This window comes from Carcharodon carcharias, chromosome 14, assembly GCF_017639515.1.
Source record: "Carcharodon carcharias isolate sCarCar2 chromosome 14, sCarCar2.pri, whole genome shotgun sequence".
Taxonomy (NCBI): Eukaryota; Metazoa; Chordata; class Chondrichthyes; order Lamniformes; family Lamnidae; genus Carcharodon; species Carcharodon carcharias.
Window position 1 is genome coordinate 26,817,248 of NC_054480.1, and position 12,646 is coordinate 26,829,893.

The following is a 12,646-nucleotide window of genomic DNA, read 5'->3' on the forward strand; positions in this document are numbered from 1 at the left end:
CTTCACATATTCATTGAAATAGCAAATATATTGAAAAAATAAATAGTGTAAATTACCATCCATGGAAAAGAAACTCGCTTGGCTGGCACCTTATCCACCACTGTAAACATTCACTCGCTCCACCACTGCGATAGTTGCAGCAGTGTATACCACCTACAAGTGCACTATAGCAACTCACCAAGATTCCTTAGACATCACCTTGTAAATCCATGACCTCTACCATCCTGAACAGAAAGGGCAGCAGGCACATGGAACACCACCACCTAACAAGCTCCCTTTCAAGCCACACACTATTCTTGGAAATATAAGGCTGTCTTTTTAACGTGGTGGCATCAAAATCCTGGATCTCCCTCTGTGGCTATTCCTACGCCTTAGGACTAGAATGGTTTATGGCGGCAGTTCACCACCATCTTCTCTAGGACAAATAAGGATGGACAACAAATGCTGGCTTTTACTGTGATGCCCACATCCCATGAATAAAAAATTCTGAGTCACACAAAATGCCAAATTGCAATCTGAGCAAGAAAGATTCTAATTTAAGAAAAGGTTGTATTACCTCACCAAACTAAAAGAAACCACCTCAAAGATAAATCAAGTAAACACAGCTACCCTGTTAATTCATTTAAGCTGAACTTCTGGATAATCTGAATTTGTATTTCACAGCTTCCAAATCTATTTTATTCCAATTACTTAAATCTAATCACTGGATAATTCATTTTTCACAGCAGGAAGCCAACTCTGAATTAACTGTAAACTGTAGATCATTTACTGATGTTGCTTAAAGTACTTGTTGATAGACATTAAGTTAAATTTTCTACCCATTGGCCGCAAATCTAGCCTTTTAGTTTTACAAAACAAGATATTTTGTTCCTATCTTTTTAGACAAGAAATAAACATAGCTTCAAAATAAAACACCCGGTGGCCAAATTATTGATCAAAATTATTAGCAGTTAAATGTCTCAGGGATCCATTTTTTAAAAAGGCAGTATGTGAACTTTTCTGTAACCTCACTAGCAAAAACTATGGGCAGAATTTTATGTTTGTCAGGCAGGCAGGCCCGACGCATTTGGCGGCGGGCGTGTGGCTGATCTCCGCCGGTGAAATGGGCCACACCGCCATTTTGCACAGGCGGGCCAATTAAGGCCCGCCCAGCACGCTGCAGACTCCCGTGTACAGCGGGAATTTCAAATGTGCGGCGTGCGTGTACAGACCGTCAGTTCCAATGGGGAACCGGCAGTCTGTATAAAGAAAGGCCAGGCAGCCTCCTTTAGGCTGTTCTGCACAACGAGCTCGAGAGGAGGGCAGGGCAGAGGAGGAGGGGGGGGGGGCAAGGCTGCAGAGTGGCCAGCAGGGAGGCAATGTGCCCCTCGCTTCTCTGATGCCTGCCTTGCTGCCCTCCTCGAAGAGGTGTGACAATGTCGGTAAGTGTTGTTTCCCAAGGATGGAAGGAGGAGGGCCCCCCCACGTCGGTGAGGCTGGGGTACAGCAGCCCGGTATTTGAAGCCCACAGTCCCATCAACTCTGTCTCCATACCATCCAAAGCACTGATGATTGCTGCAATCATTAATGCTGCAACACTGCTCATTCACAGACTGATACAGTCAGACGTGTGGGTCAGACACAAAGGTCCCTCAGCCCCTTGAGGATGCACATCTCTAGCACCTTCCAAAGTCACCTTATTCCATTTGTGACCACTATCCCCATGGCCTAACATGCCATGGCATCGCTGCTGCACATCCAAAGACTTATTGCATCTTAGGAGGGTTTGTACCTCCACCACCCTTTCAGCCTGTGCGTCCCACATTACTCGGTCCAAAAAGTCCTCAGCACCTCACCTGTCAACCTCATGGCACTCAACTTAAATAAATGCCACTACGTTAGGCATCCCTGCGCCAAGGGGAAATGTTACCTTCTGTCCACTGGTCTGTGCCGTATATTCTATGCTGTGCATTCATAATGGTAAGAAGGTCAATAATGTGACCTGTCAATTTCTTGTGCCGCACGGCAAATGTCATAAGTGTATGCAATGTTTCCTCATAACTCCAACTCTCCAGACCAGCATGCATCCAGGTCAGGAACCTCTGCACTCCCCACTCCAATGCCATCCCTCCCATGAAGCGCAGGTCACAACTGAACGCAGAAGTGTAGCTCTGGCCTTGACAGCGTTTTCTGCACTTGCAACATGATCTCCCTTTTCCAATATTCTATTCCTTGGCTAATAAAGGCAAGTCTGGCTTTGACCTTGTTAAACACCTTATGTTCCTGTTCTGCTACCTTAACAGGTCTGCCCAGCAAGGTTCCGGTCTTACCATTACTCACATATTCCCGTACCATGCTTGTCTTGCCCAAGTGCTTAACCACACACTTATCCACATAACATTCCATGTGACATTCCTTAGGCCATCTGACCAGCCTGTCTGTATGCACATGTAATGTTTGGGCTCCTCTATTTACCACCCCAATGTTGGTCTCCTTAGGTTCTTGAAGGTTGAGAACATTATGAGCCTGGAGGGGAAAGGAATGAATTGTGTTACTGGCTGAACGCTAACTGATCCACTGTCCTTGTTGTTAATTTCAGCATCACCACTGCATGGCCGCCAGCAACAAGTCCAGAGGGCCCCCTCCACACCTGAGGGGCATCACTTGCTTCACATCATTTCAGCAAGCCAGGCACCAGCGCAGCGACTACCACATCAGTAAGGATTATTACGTCGGCTAGTGTCCGAGGGCACAATGGAGAGGGCACTTCACAATCACTGGAGGAGATGGCACGGACAGAGAGTGCCGATGGTGCCAGCAGGTGGAGGACTGTAGGGGACCAGGTACATGCTGAGTTCGGCAATGATGATATGCCTCTGGAGATGTCCGCCATGCAGCAGCTGCAGGACAAGCAGCAGGGTGTGCAGGAGCATCCGGCAGGGTTGCATGAGGGTGTACTTCAGTTGGTCTCTGTGATGGAGGAGTCCAGGCAGAGTGTCAGTGATGGCATGAACCTCAGGACAGAGCTTCAAGCTTCCTCCATTGAGAGATTGGCGACTCTCATGGAGAGGGGCTTCCAACGGATTGATAACCATCTGATTGCCAATGACCACAGGTCAGAGCGTAACCCAATGTGGGAGATGTTCTGAGCACCGAGTGTCCCAGCTCAGTGCCTGTCCATCTGCGGTGAGCAGGGAGGTCCAATGTGATCTCACGTCGGCGCAGCAGCTGCCTGTCGTCACTGCGAGCTCCTCTCAGGGCGTTCCGGATGAGGGCAGCAGCTCCTCCGATCCTCTGCCAGTGACTTTTGCATCCGTTGAGGCTGCAACAACTGGGGAGGTGCCAGTTCTGGAACTGGCCACTCCCTCCCAGGCGGGGTCAGCACAGACTCCACAGGCCAGAGGACGCCCGCCAAGGTCAGCAAGGCCAACAGGACAGCAGAGTCAGCAGGCTGTCTCACAAGCCACTCCGAGCGAAAGAGCGGTACCAAGACGTAGCACCCGCAAACGAAAGCATAAGATACGTTTAGGCACTCCAAGGGTTTGTCATTGGTGATTTTGTGTTAGCCTTAGATTAGGGAATGTTTGATTCTCAATGTCAGAGCGACGATTGTTCATTTTTTTGGTGGCAATAAAGTCCACATTTGTGTCTATGGCTGAGGGTGTTACCTTTGTGCTGCATTTGTCTATTTCACAGTCATATCATGAGTGTTTGAGTGGACATTGATGTTTATGTACTACGCCCTTAGTTGCAGCTGATGTGGTGGAAGATGTAGCCCCTAAGTGCCACATGTGGAAGCGCCAGGCAATGCTAGTCCTGCAGATCCATGTGTGTGGAGCTAGCTGAAGATTCGTTGGATTAAAGTGTCCCAGATGTCCCTGCCTCCTTGGTGTAGTAGCGGGTCAGCGTGCTGCCCCTCATCATTGCCCTGTGCTTCCTCATCCTCTGAGCCACTGCTGGATTCATCATGTGCAGCCTCATCCACTGCGTCAAGGTCTTCATCGTCAACTGTGTCCTCCCTTTCCAGCGCAAGATTGTGGAGAGCGCAGCATGCTATCACTATCACAGAGATGCGATCTGGGGGGGTACTGGAGTGTGCCCCGAGTGGTCCAGGCATCGGAAGCGCATCTTGAGAAGACCGATGGCTCTCTCCACCACAGCCCACAGCCGTGGCTCCTATTGTACCGCTCCTCAGCTTCTGTTCTTGGATGGCGGAGAGGGGTCATGAGCCACCTTCTGAGGGGATAGCCCTCGTCACCCAGCAGCCATCCATCCAGCCGAGCCAGAGCACTGAAGACCCCCGGCACCTGGGAATGTCTGAGGATGTAGGCATCATGGGAGCTGCCTGGGTACCTTACACAAACTTGCAGAATCAGCATCCTGTGATCACACACTATCTGCACGTTTATGGAGTGGAAGCCCTTCCTGTTGACGAAGGAACCAGGCTCACCTGCTGGCACCTTGATGGTCACATGTGTACAGTCTATAGCACCCTGGATACGGGGGAAGCCAGCAATGGCCGCGAAGCCTCTGGCTCACTGTGCCTGACTTGCCTGGTCGCAGAAGTGGATGAAGGTCAATGCACGTCTAAACAGAGCGTATGCAACCTGCTTGACACAAGTGTGGACAGCTGATTGGGAGACAGCGCAAAGATCACCCACCGAGCCCTGGAAGGAGCCAGATGCACAGAAGTGGAGGGCATCTGTGGCCTTCAAAGTCTCTGTATGGGATGTCCACCTACACAATTAGGGGAGATCTCAGGGCTAATCACCCGACAGATATAGTTCACTGTCCCCTTCGACACTGCACCTCAGTCATATTGAGGTAGCTGCTTCGCCGCCTGTATACCCTGGCAGCAGGATAGTGGCGTCTTCTGCGGCCCCTTCCACCTTGGACAACCTCTTAGTCCTGCGCCCCTTGTGCCTGCACCTGGCCTCCCAAAGGTGGCTCCCCTGGAGGCTGATTGTCCACTCCTAGCCTCCTCCTTATTCTAGCCCACCCTTCCTCCTCAGAGGAGCTGCCTCCAGTGGAGATATCAGAACCTATACCCCCAGGCTAAATGAAGGCCTCCAGAAAGCTGCAGGCCCGATAAAGATTACTGACTGCAGACTGCTGAGCTGAAGCTTCAAAGTACAGAGAAAGCTGTTGGAAATTGATCTGAACTGCTAACAATCACACAGGCAAGTTTAAAACATTTTCTGCATTAAATACTTCAGGTAAAACATTAACAACGCCTCCGAGCCCACATATCCCACCCATGGATGAGGTTTGTTTAAAAAGTCACTTACCCGCCTGCCCGTTGCACCCACGCGCCGAGCCAAAGACCGCACGGGCGCCTCAAAATCAGCCTCGATTGCCAAGTTAAGGGCCTTAGCAAGGCCTTTAACTAATGGCGGGTGCGCGTCGTGCTTCATCACGCGCCTGCCTGGCTAAACATCACGATGGCGCATGCTGACGTCGGCAAGCTCGCCCAACGTCAGCACGCAACATTTTAAGCACTGTAGTGCGGGGTCCGCCACCCACACATCATACATAAAATTCTGCCCTATATATAAAAAACAAACCGAAATTTAAACACTTGAAACAATATTGCACACCACCTGGTGGTGGACTCTAAAAAATGTTACAAACAAAATTTCTCTCTATTCTCAATTTCAATCTGCTCTTAGAAAATTCAATTACACTTGGAGGCCAGCCTAATTCAGTTCATTCACTGATAATATTGACACGTACACAACGACCAAGTCTCCAACAATTTCGAAATACGATTGATTTTTTTTTTAACCAAAGTCTGAGCTTACAACAAATTTTGTCCCTGTACAGTGGCTAGCTAAACTGTGCCCCAATTACCTTTTCATGTTATGAATCACAAATTATTTTAGGAAAAAGAATGTTTTTACAAATTTACTGGCCCATTTATTGTTCTGGCTGCTGTTCCCAGCAGGTTTCACCTGGCCACCACTGCTCTGTTGCTCAGGTCTCAAGTCAAAGTAATAGGTAGAGTCCCAATGATGTTAATGGAGCCCAATCTGCATGTTCAAAGAATGCCTAACCGGCTCGGGGGTGCGTGTTCTTGCCACCTGCAATTTAGAATTGTAGACAGCCAGGCTGGGACAGGAAAGGAGTGGGGAAGTCACCATTCTATTTTTTTTTTATTCATTCATGGGATGTAGGCTTCGCTGGCTGAGGTAGCATTTATTGCCCATCCCTAATTGCCCTCAAGAAGGTGGTGGTGAGCTGCCTTCTTGAACCGCTTCAGTCCATGTGATGTAGGTACATCCACAGTGGTGTTAGAGTTCCAGGGTTTTGACCCAGCAACAGTGAAGGAATGGCGACATATTTCCAAGGCAGGATGGTGAGTAACTTGGAGAGGAACTTCCAGGTGGTGGTGTTCCCATCTATCTGCTGCTCTTGTCCTTCTGGATGGTAGCAGTCGTGGGTTTGGAAGGTGCTGTCGAAGGAGCCTTGGTGAATTCCTATTGTGCATCTTGTAGATGGTACACACTGCTGCTACTGTGCATCGGTGGTGGAGGGAGTGAATATGTGGGTGTGGTGCCAATCAAGCTGGCTGCTTTGTCCTGGATGGTGTCGAGCTTCTTGAGTGTTGTGGGAGCTGCACTCATCCAGGCAAGTGGGAAGCATTCCGTCAGACTCCTGACTTGTGCCTTGTAGATGGTGGGACAGGCTTTGGGGAGCCAGGAGTAAGTTACTCATCACAGGATTCCCAGCCTCTGATCTGCTCTTGTAGCTACAGTATTTATATGGCTAGTCCACTTCAGTTTCTGGTCAATGGTAACCCCCGCAGGATGTTGATACTGGGGGATTCAGTGATGGTAATGCTGTTGAACATCAGGGAGCAATGGTTTAGATTCTCTCTTGCTGGAGATGGTCATTGCCTGGCATTTGTGTGGCACGAATGTTACTTGCCACTTGTCAGCCCAAGCCTGGATATTGTCCAGATCTTTCTGCATTTGGACATGGACTGCTTCAGTATCTGACGAGTCTATTTAAAATCTCCAAGCTTGGTTTCCAGACAAAATCATTAAAACACGTGACAAAAAGCTTGAGCGACGAGATGCACTTGTAAGAGTGATGTAAAGGAGGAGAAGGGTTTAGGGAATGAATTCCAGAGTTTAGGGCTGAGGCAGCTGAAGGAAAAGCCGTTAATGGTGTAATGAAAGAAAAGGTGGATGTGCAACAATATAGGAACAGATATTGCAAGGGTTGTAGGGCTGGAGGAGGTTACAGAGATAGATATGGGAGAGGCCATGGAGGGATCTGAAAATAAGGGTAAGAATTTTAAATTTAGACATTGCTTAACTATGAGCCAATATAGGTCAGAGCACAGAAATGATAGGTGAATGGGATTGGTGCAAGTTAAAATTAAGGTAGAAGGTACCTTGAGCTCAAATTCACAGAGAGTGGAAGATTAAAGACCGGTCAGGGGAACACTGGAATAGTTGAGGCTGGAGGTAACAAAGGCATGCATGAGGGTTTCAGCAGCAGGTAGGCTATGGCAGGAGTGGTGGGTAATGCCATAGAAGTGGGAAGTAAACAGTCTTAGTGATGAAAAAGATATGTGGTTGAAAGACCAAACACGGGCCTGATTTTCATGGTGCACTAATCCAGCAATACTCATTTGAACAGCAGAGGTCAACCAACAATTCCTATGGAGTTATGCTTCAGCAAGAACTGCTGTTTGAGAAAAAAAAAAGGGGTCAACAAAAAGTTCTGATTTTATAATTTCCTGTTATCTATTTAACAGATGTAAATACATACTGATGTATCTTATGGTAGAGTTTTGCAATGCCCTGGTGGGTCCAATCCTTTCCCAGCTGTGGCAAAATGTGGCCTAAAGCATCGGATCTGGAAATACACAAAATAATCATTGGTATTAAACATATACATTCAATATTTCACTGAAACATGGCTCAACTGCATCAGAGTTCAAAGCATAAGTGAGTCAAAGCACAGGTGTATGTATGGTTGAGGCCCAAGGCAGAATTTTCTCCAAGGTGGTTAAATGTGAATTTATAGTTAATTTATTCATAGGATGAAAAAATATAGGGGTAGAAATTTGTCTCGGGCAGTGGCACAAAACTAGTGATATCAGATATTAAACACAGCGCCTGATATTCAGTTCTACCTCTGTCAAAGAAAATATCAGGCACCGCATATCACGGGCAGCTGATCTAATACCACCTGTTTTACAACACTGCCTGACATGAATTTCTAACCCATAACTCCCAGCAGCAGCACTCACGGCTGCTGTTTAAAGGAAAATCGTTCCCTTTTTACTGTTATATTGAAGAATGAGCTAACAGCTTTCATAGAACCACAGAAACTTAAAATGCAAGGAGGTCGTCATTTGGTTAGTTGTGCCTGTGCTGGCTCTTTGAAATTTCCCATATCCTCACTTTCTGCCCATAATGCTCTAAGCTCCTCATCCTCAAGTACCTACCTAACTCCCTTTAAAACTTTACAGAATCAGCTCCCACCACCTTCTTAGGTAAAGCATTCCAAATCCTGACAATGCTCAGAGTGAACAATTTCTCCTCACCTCCCCTCAATCTTTTTCTAATGATTTTGAATCTCTAGTTATTGACCCACTAGCCAAAGTTTATTTATTCCACATTTAATCTATTAAAACCTTTCATCATCCTGAAAACCTTTACTGGGTCACTTCTTAACCTTCTGTTCTAAGGAGGGCAGTCCTAATTTTTCCAAACTCTCTTCATAATCAATCCCTCATCCTTGATAACATCCTTCTCTGCCCTTTTTCTAATACCTATATATTTTTCTTGAAGTTTGGGGCCCAGAATTGTCCACAATACTTCAGCTGAGGCCTAACCAACGATAAGATTCCAGAATGATACCTTTGCTTTGATACTCTATGCCTCTATTTATAAACTCAAGTAACCCACATGCTTTTTAATTACCTTATCAACATGCCCTGCCACCTTTAACAGCATAGTCTTAATTTCTCCCAAACAACATCCCTGGTACTGAAAATGTACTTTTAGAAGTATAGTGTCTCATTCTTTCAGATTTTAATTATTGTTGGAGGTTTTTTTAAATATTTAATTTTTCACTTTTCCTTTGTCTTTTTATCTCTCTCTCCCTTAACCCCATTTAAGCAGAAAATTAACACATCACTTAGGCTCACCTTTAACACAAAGTAATGGTGATAAAGAGTTATTTTCTCTCGAGGCATCAAGTTGATTAAAGTACAATCTGTAAATTTAGGGAGTGAATGGTCAACCCATAGCTATGAAAATCTGTGTGTTTACATAGCATATGCTTTAAACCAGTTTGCATTTAACCAGAATGCTTAGCATTTAGTAGGAGACAAAAGAATCAGCACTCCTAACAATTGTACAATTAACCAAAGTGCGCTTTTATGCGAGCTTCACTATACTTCTCAATTGGTAAAGATAAATGACTAGTTTCATTCTGCAAGCCTTGGAATATGGTTCAAGAACTGTTCATCCCTTTTCGCAACATAGAAAGGGGAAAACTTACTTCACATTCCCATCAAAAGTAAAATATGATATTCAAGTATAAAATTAAGATATGGATTCCTATTAATTCAGACTTTTTTTTTAAACGAACACAGATTTCAGTAAAAATAACTAAGGTTACAGGTACACTTACTTTGTTATTGTCCCATCAATATCAGATATAATAACCTTATCATCCCAGTTCCAGAGGTAAATGGTACCTTCACAACGACAGGTTCCCTGATATTGAGTTGTCACACTGAACACTGCATTATTTGGGCCATCCTTTAGATTTAAACTTTTCTAAAAGACACAAAAGAAACAAACATATATTGAGAATAATTCAATACTATAATTAAGCACTGCTGGTTCATTCCAAACAAGCATCAGCTGCCTGAACTGATTTGTATAGGATTTTGCATCAGCAGCGAAGCAATGGCATCACTGCTGACCTGAAGAATGCTGCCCACAAAGATTTAGCAATACCTGTGGTGAGGATTTCCCCTTTCCCAATGGTAGCTTACATGTGGCGCACAGTCAAGGGAATCGCTAGGCATCCAGCAACAGCGAGGTCATCAAGCAGGGTAAGCAGCCAAAGGAGTATTCTTACCACAAATCAAAGTTAAAAGCACTGTTTATCCTTCACTTTGAATTTAAAATTTCAGATAGCAAATAAAAAGAGCAAGACTGGATTAAGATAAAAACAAAACAGACTTTCTAAATGCGATTTTAAAAATGTGATTTTATTTTAAATCATGGAGAAATGTGACATTCCACAAATATGCTTTCAAGGCCAGTGAGGGTGTTACCAGAGATGAACTTAATACACCATTAAAAACCTCATTCAACAAGATGTAACTTTTTCAACATTTTACAGTGAGACAAACAGCTTAAAAGCAGACATTTGCGTGAATTCACTGATGGCTTATGGATTGCACTGTGGGGTAAACTCAGCAACACACCCACTGGAGAAGTGTAGAACCACTGACAGCAACTTTTAGATTTCTGCGTCATTCTGTGAAAGTGCAAACTCCCAATGGTGCTGCCACCTTCACCGTCATTACCGTGGCAAAATTTGGGCTATTATCTTCAATCTTTAAGAAATCCATCTTGCACAGCACTGTGGGTGTACCTACACCACAGGGGCTCCAGCGGTTCAAGAAGGCAGCTCACTACCACCTTCTCAAGGGCAATTAGGGATGGGTAATAAATGCTGACCTAGCCAGTGATGCTCACATCCCGCAAATGAATAATTAAAAAAAAACTATACTTTATGTGGCAGTGTCATTGTTATAAATTTGGTAACTTGTAACATTGGTAACTTAATATAAACGCGATGCATAAATCTCATGCCCATCTATACTTTTGTTTTAATTACGTCTACAGGAGTTTGGGGGCGATAGCGGGAGGAGATGTGGAGTGGAGAGATAGCCAGTCATTGACCTTCAACCTTCCATTCGCAAGCACCTGAAAACACAGCTCAGGAATCAGCGCTCTTTTACTTTTAAAATTAAGTTTGAAGCTGGGGTTGAAATATTTAAATTCTGCAGATGGTGTCATCCTTGCCTCAGTGGTAACACTTTCGCCTGAGTCAGAAGGTTATGGTTTGGATTTAAAGGCCAGCCACGAAGGAGCGGTGAATGCCGATCACTTGGCTGACAGCTGCCCACAGAGTTTATGCAGTCTTCCGAGCAGAGACTTTCTGTCATCCAGCATCTGACCCGGAAGATATGTGGCGTCTGTGAGCAGGGCAAGCAGCAGTGGGGGCTTCAACCAGATTGAAGAAACTTCACAGAGACAGAGGGTTAGGAACCCAACACCCAGATGAATCCAGGCCCCAACACCAAGCTGCGTCACTCTGGCTATTATCAAATGTAAATGACCGAATTGAACAGATGATGAGCTTGGTGTCCAATTAGTGGCACCAAGAACCCTCAAAGAGTTGCCTGCCTGGTGCCAGTGGCAAAGGCAAGCTGTAGCCATGTTGATTGCTGCTACTTTCTTGCCAGAGAGAGCAGGCAGCTCCCTGGAGGGCCAGCATCCACAGTAACGCAAGGGGGTCATGCAGGCGAGATTACAGAGCAGGAGATCCAGGAGAGGTCAGTTATAAACCAATGTGAAGAAAGTTTCTAGTGACCCTACAGTGAACTAACGTGTATCAGACAGTTTTGCTTTACAGAACTGAATTGAGCTTTACAAATTCCGATGGTGAACGGACAAATCTCTTAACAAGCTCCTTAATGTGCTCAAGGGGCTGTTAATTAGTGGTGACCACACTTCCTGCTCCCCCGCCCGCGGCCAGCCAGCCTTTTGAAAATTCAAATCTGTCCCAGAGGCATTGGGATTCCGGGACAATGATTTTTAATTGCCACCCCCACCGGATCCCAATCCCTCAGCCCTTTGAAAACCTGGCCCACAGAGTCTAAACCCGGAAGTATAAGCCAAAAGCTATAAATTAGATTTAAATCATGTACATAACGTGAAATAAACATTGGGAAAGTAAGATTGAAAGAGAGTAAAAGGGAAAGACAGGAAAGTAAAAAGAAACGTTTTAAAAGTTTCCAACAATAATTGGATTGACGAAATAAAAATTGTAAAATTAAATTTTCAGGGTCAAAGATATTATTTGGCAATAATTATGACTGATCACTCACAGCGGAATGGACCAGCTCTAACCTTTTCAGGTGTGTTCTGCAGATAGCTGATAGGAAGTACCACAACCTCATGCCCTTACATTGATTTCAAGGCCAAACTGATTGGTGAGGTACGGTTATAAGCACAGAATGTGAGAAAAGCAAGGTAACTCTGACCGCAACTTTGGATTTCAGCGTACGGGTGCTCATTGATTTATAATGTGATAACAGTGTGCATTGTTTGGGTTGCCATTATTCTCAATACAAAATCCAGGTATGCGTGTGAAACCACTTGAAGATTCTATGCTATTATTTAAAAAACCAGGGGATTTCACCCAGAGTTCTTTTAACCCTCAACCAACGTCGCTAGAACAGTCTTTTGGTCATTTATCTCACTGTTGCCTGTGGAACATTGCTGCACAAAAACTAGCTGCCATTTTTCCCCAAATTACAACAATGACAACATGTTAAGAGGCTGAGACACACTTTGGGATGTCCTAAAATCATGATATGTACAATATAAATGTCAGCTCT

General features: G+C 45.1%; 1 protein-coding gene across 2 annotated transcripts in view; it reads right to left on the minus strand.

Moving 5' to 3' along the window:
* LOC121287052 (phosphatidate phosphatase LPIN2-like) overlaps nt 1-12,646 on the minus strand; it is a 92,359-nt gene that overhangs the window by 10,448 nt on the left and 69,265 nt on the right. For both annotated transcript variants that reach the window (XM_041204511.1, XM_041204510.1), the window contains 2 exons: nt 9,634-9,782; nt 7,759-7,845 (listed from right to left, as the gene is read on the minus strand). In XM_041204511.1, the coding sequence (XP_041060445.1) occupies nt 7,759-7,845; nt 9,634-9,782 (236 nt within the window). The remainder of the gene's footprint in view (nt 1-7,758; nt 7,846-9,633; nt 9,783-12,646) is intronic.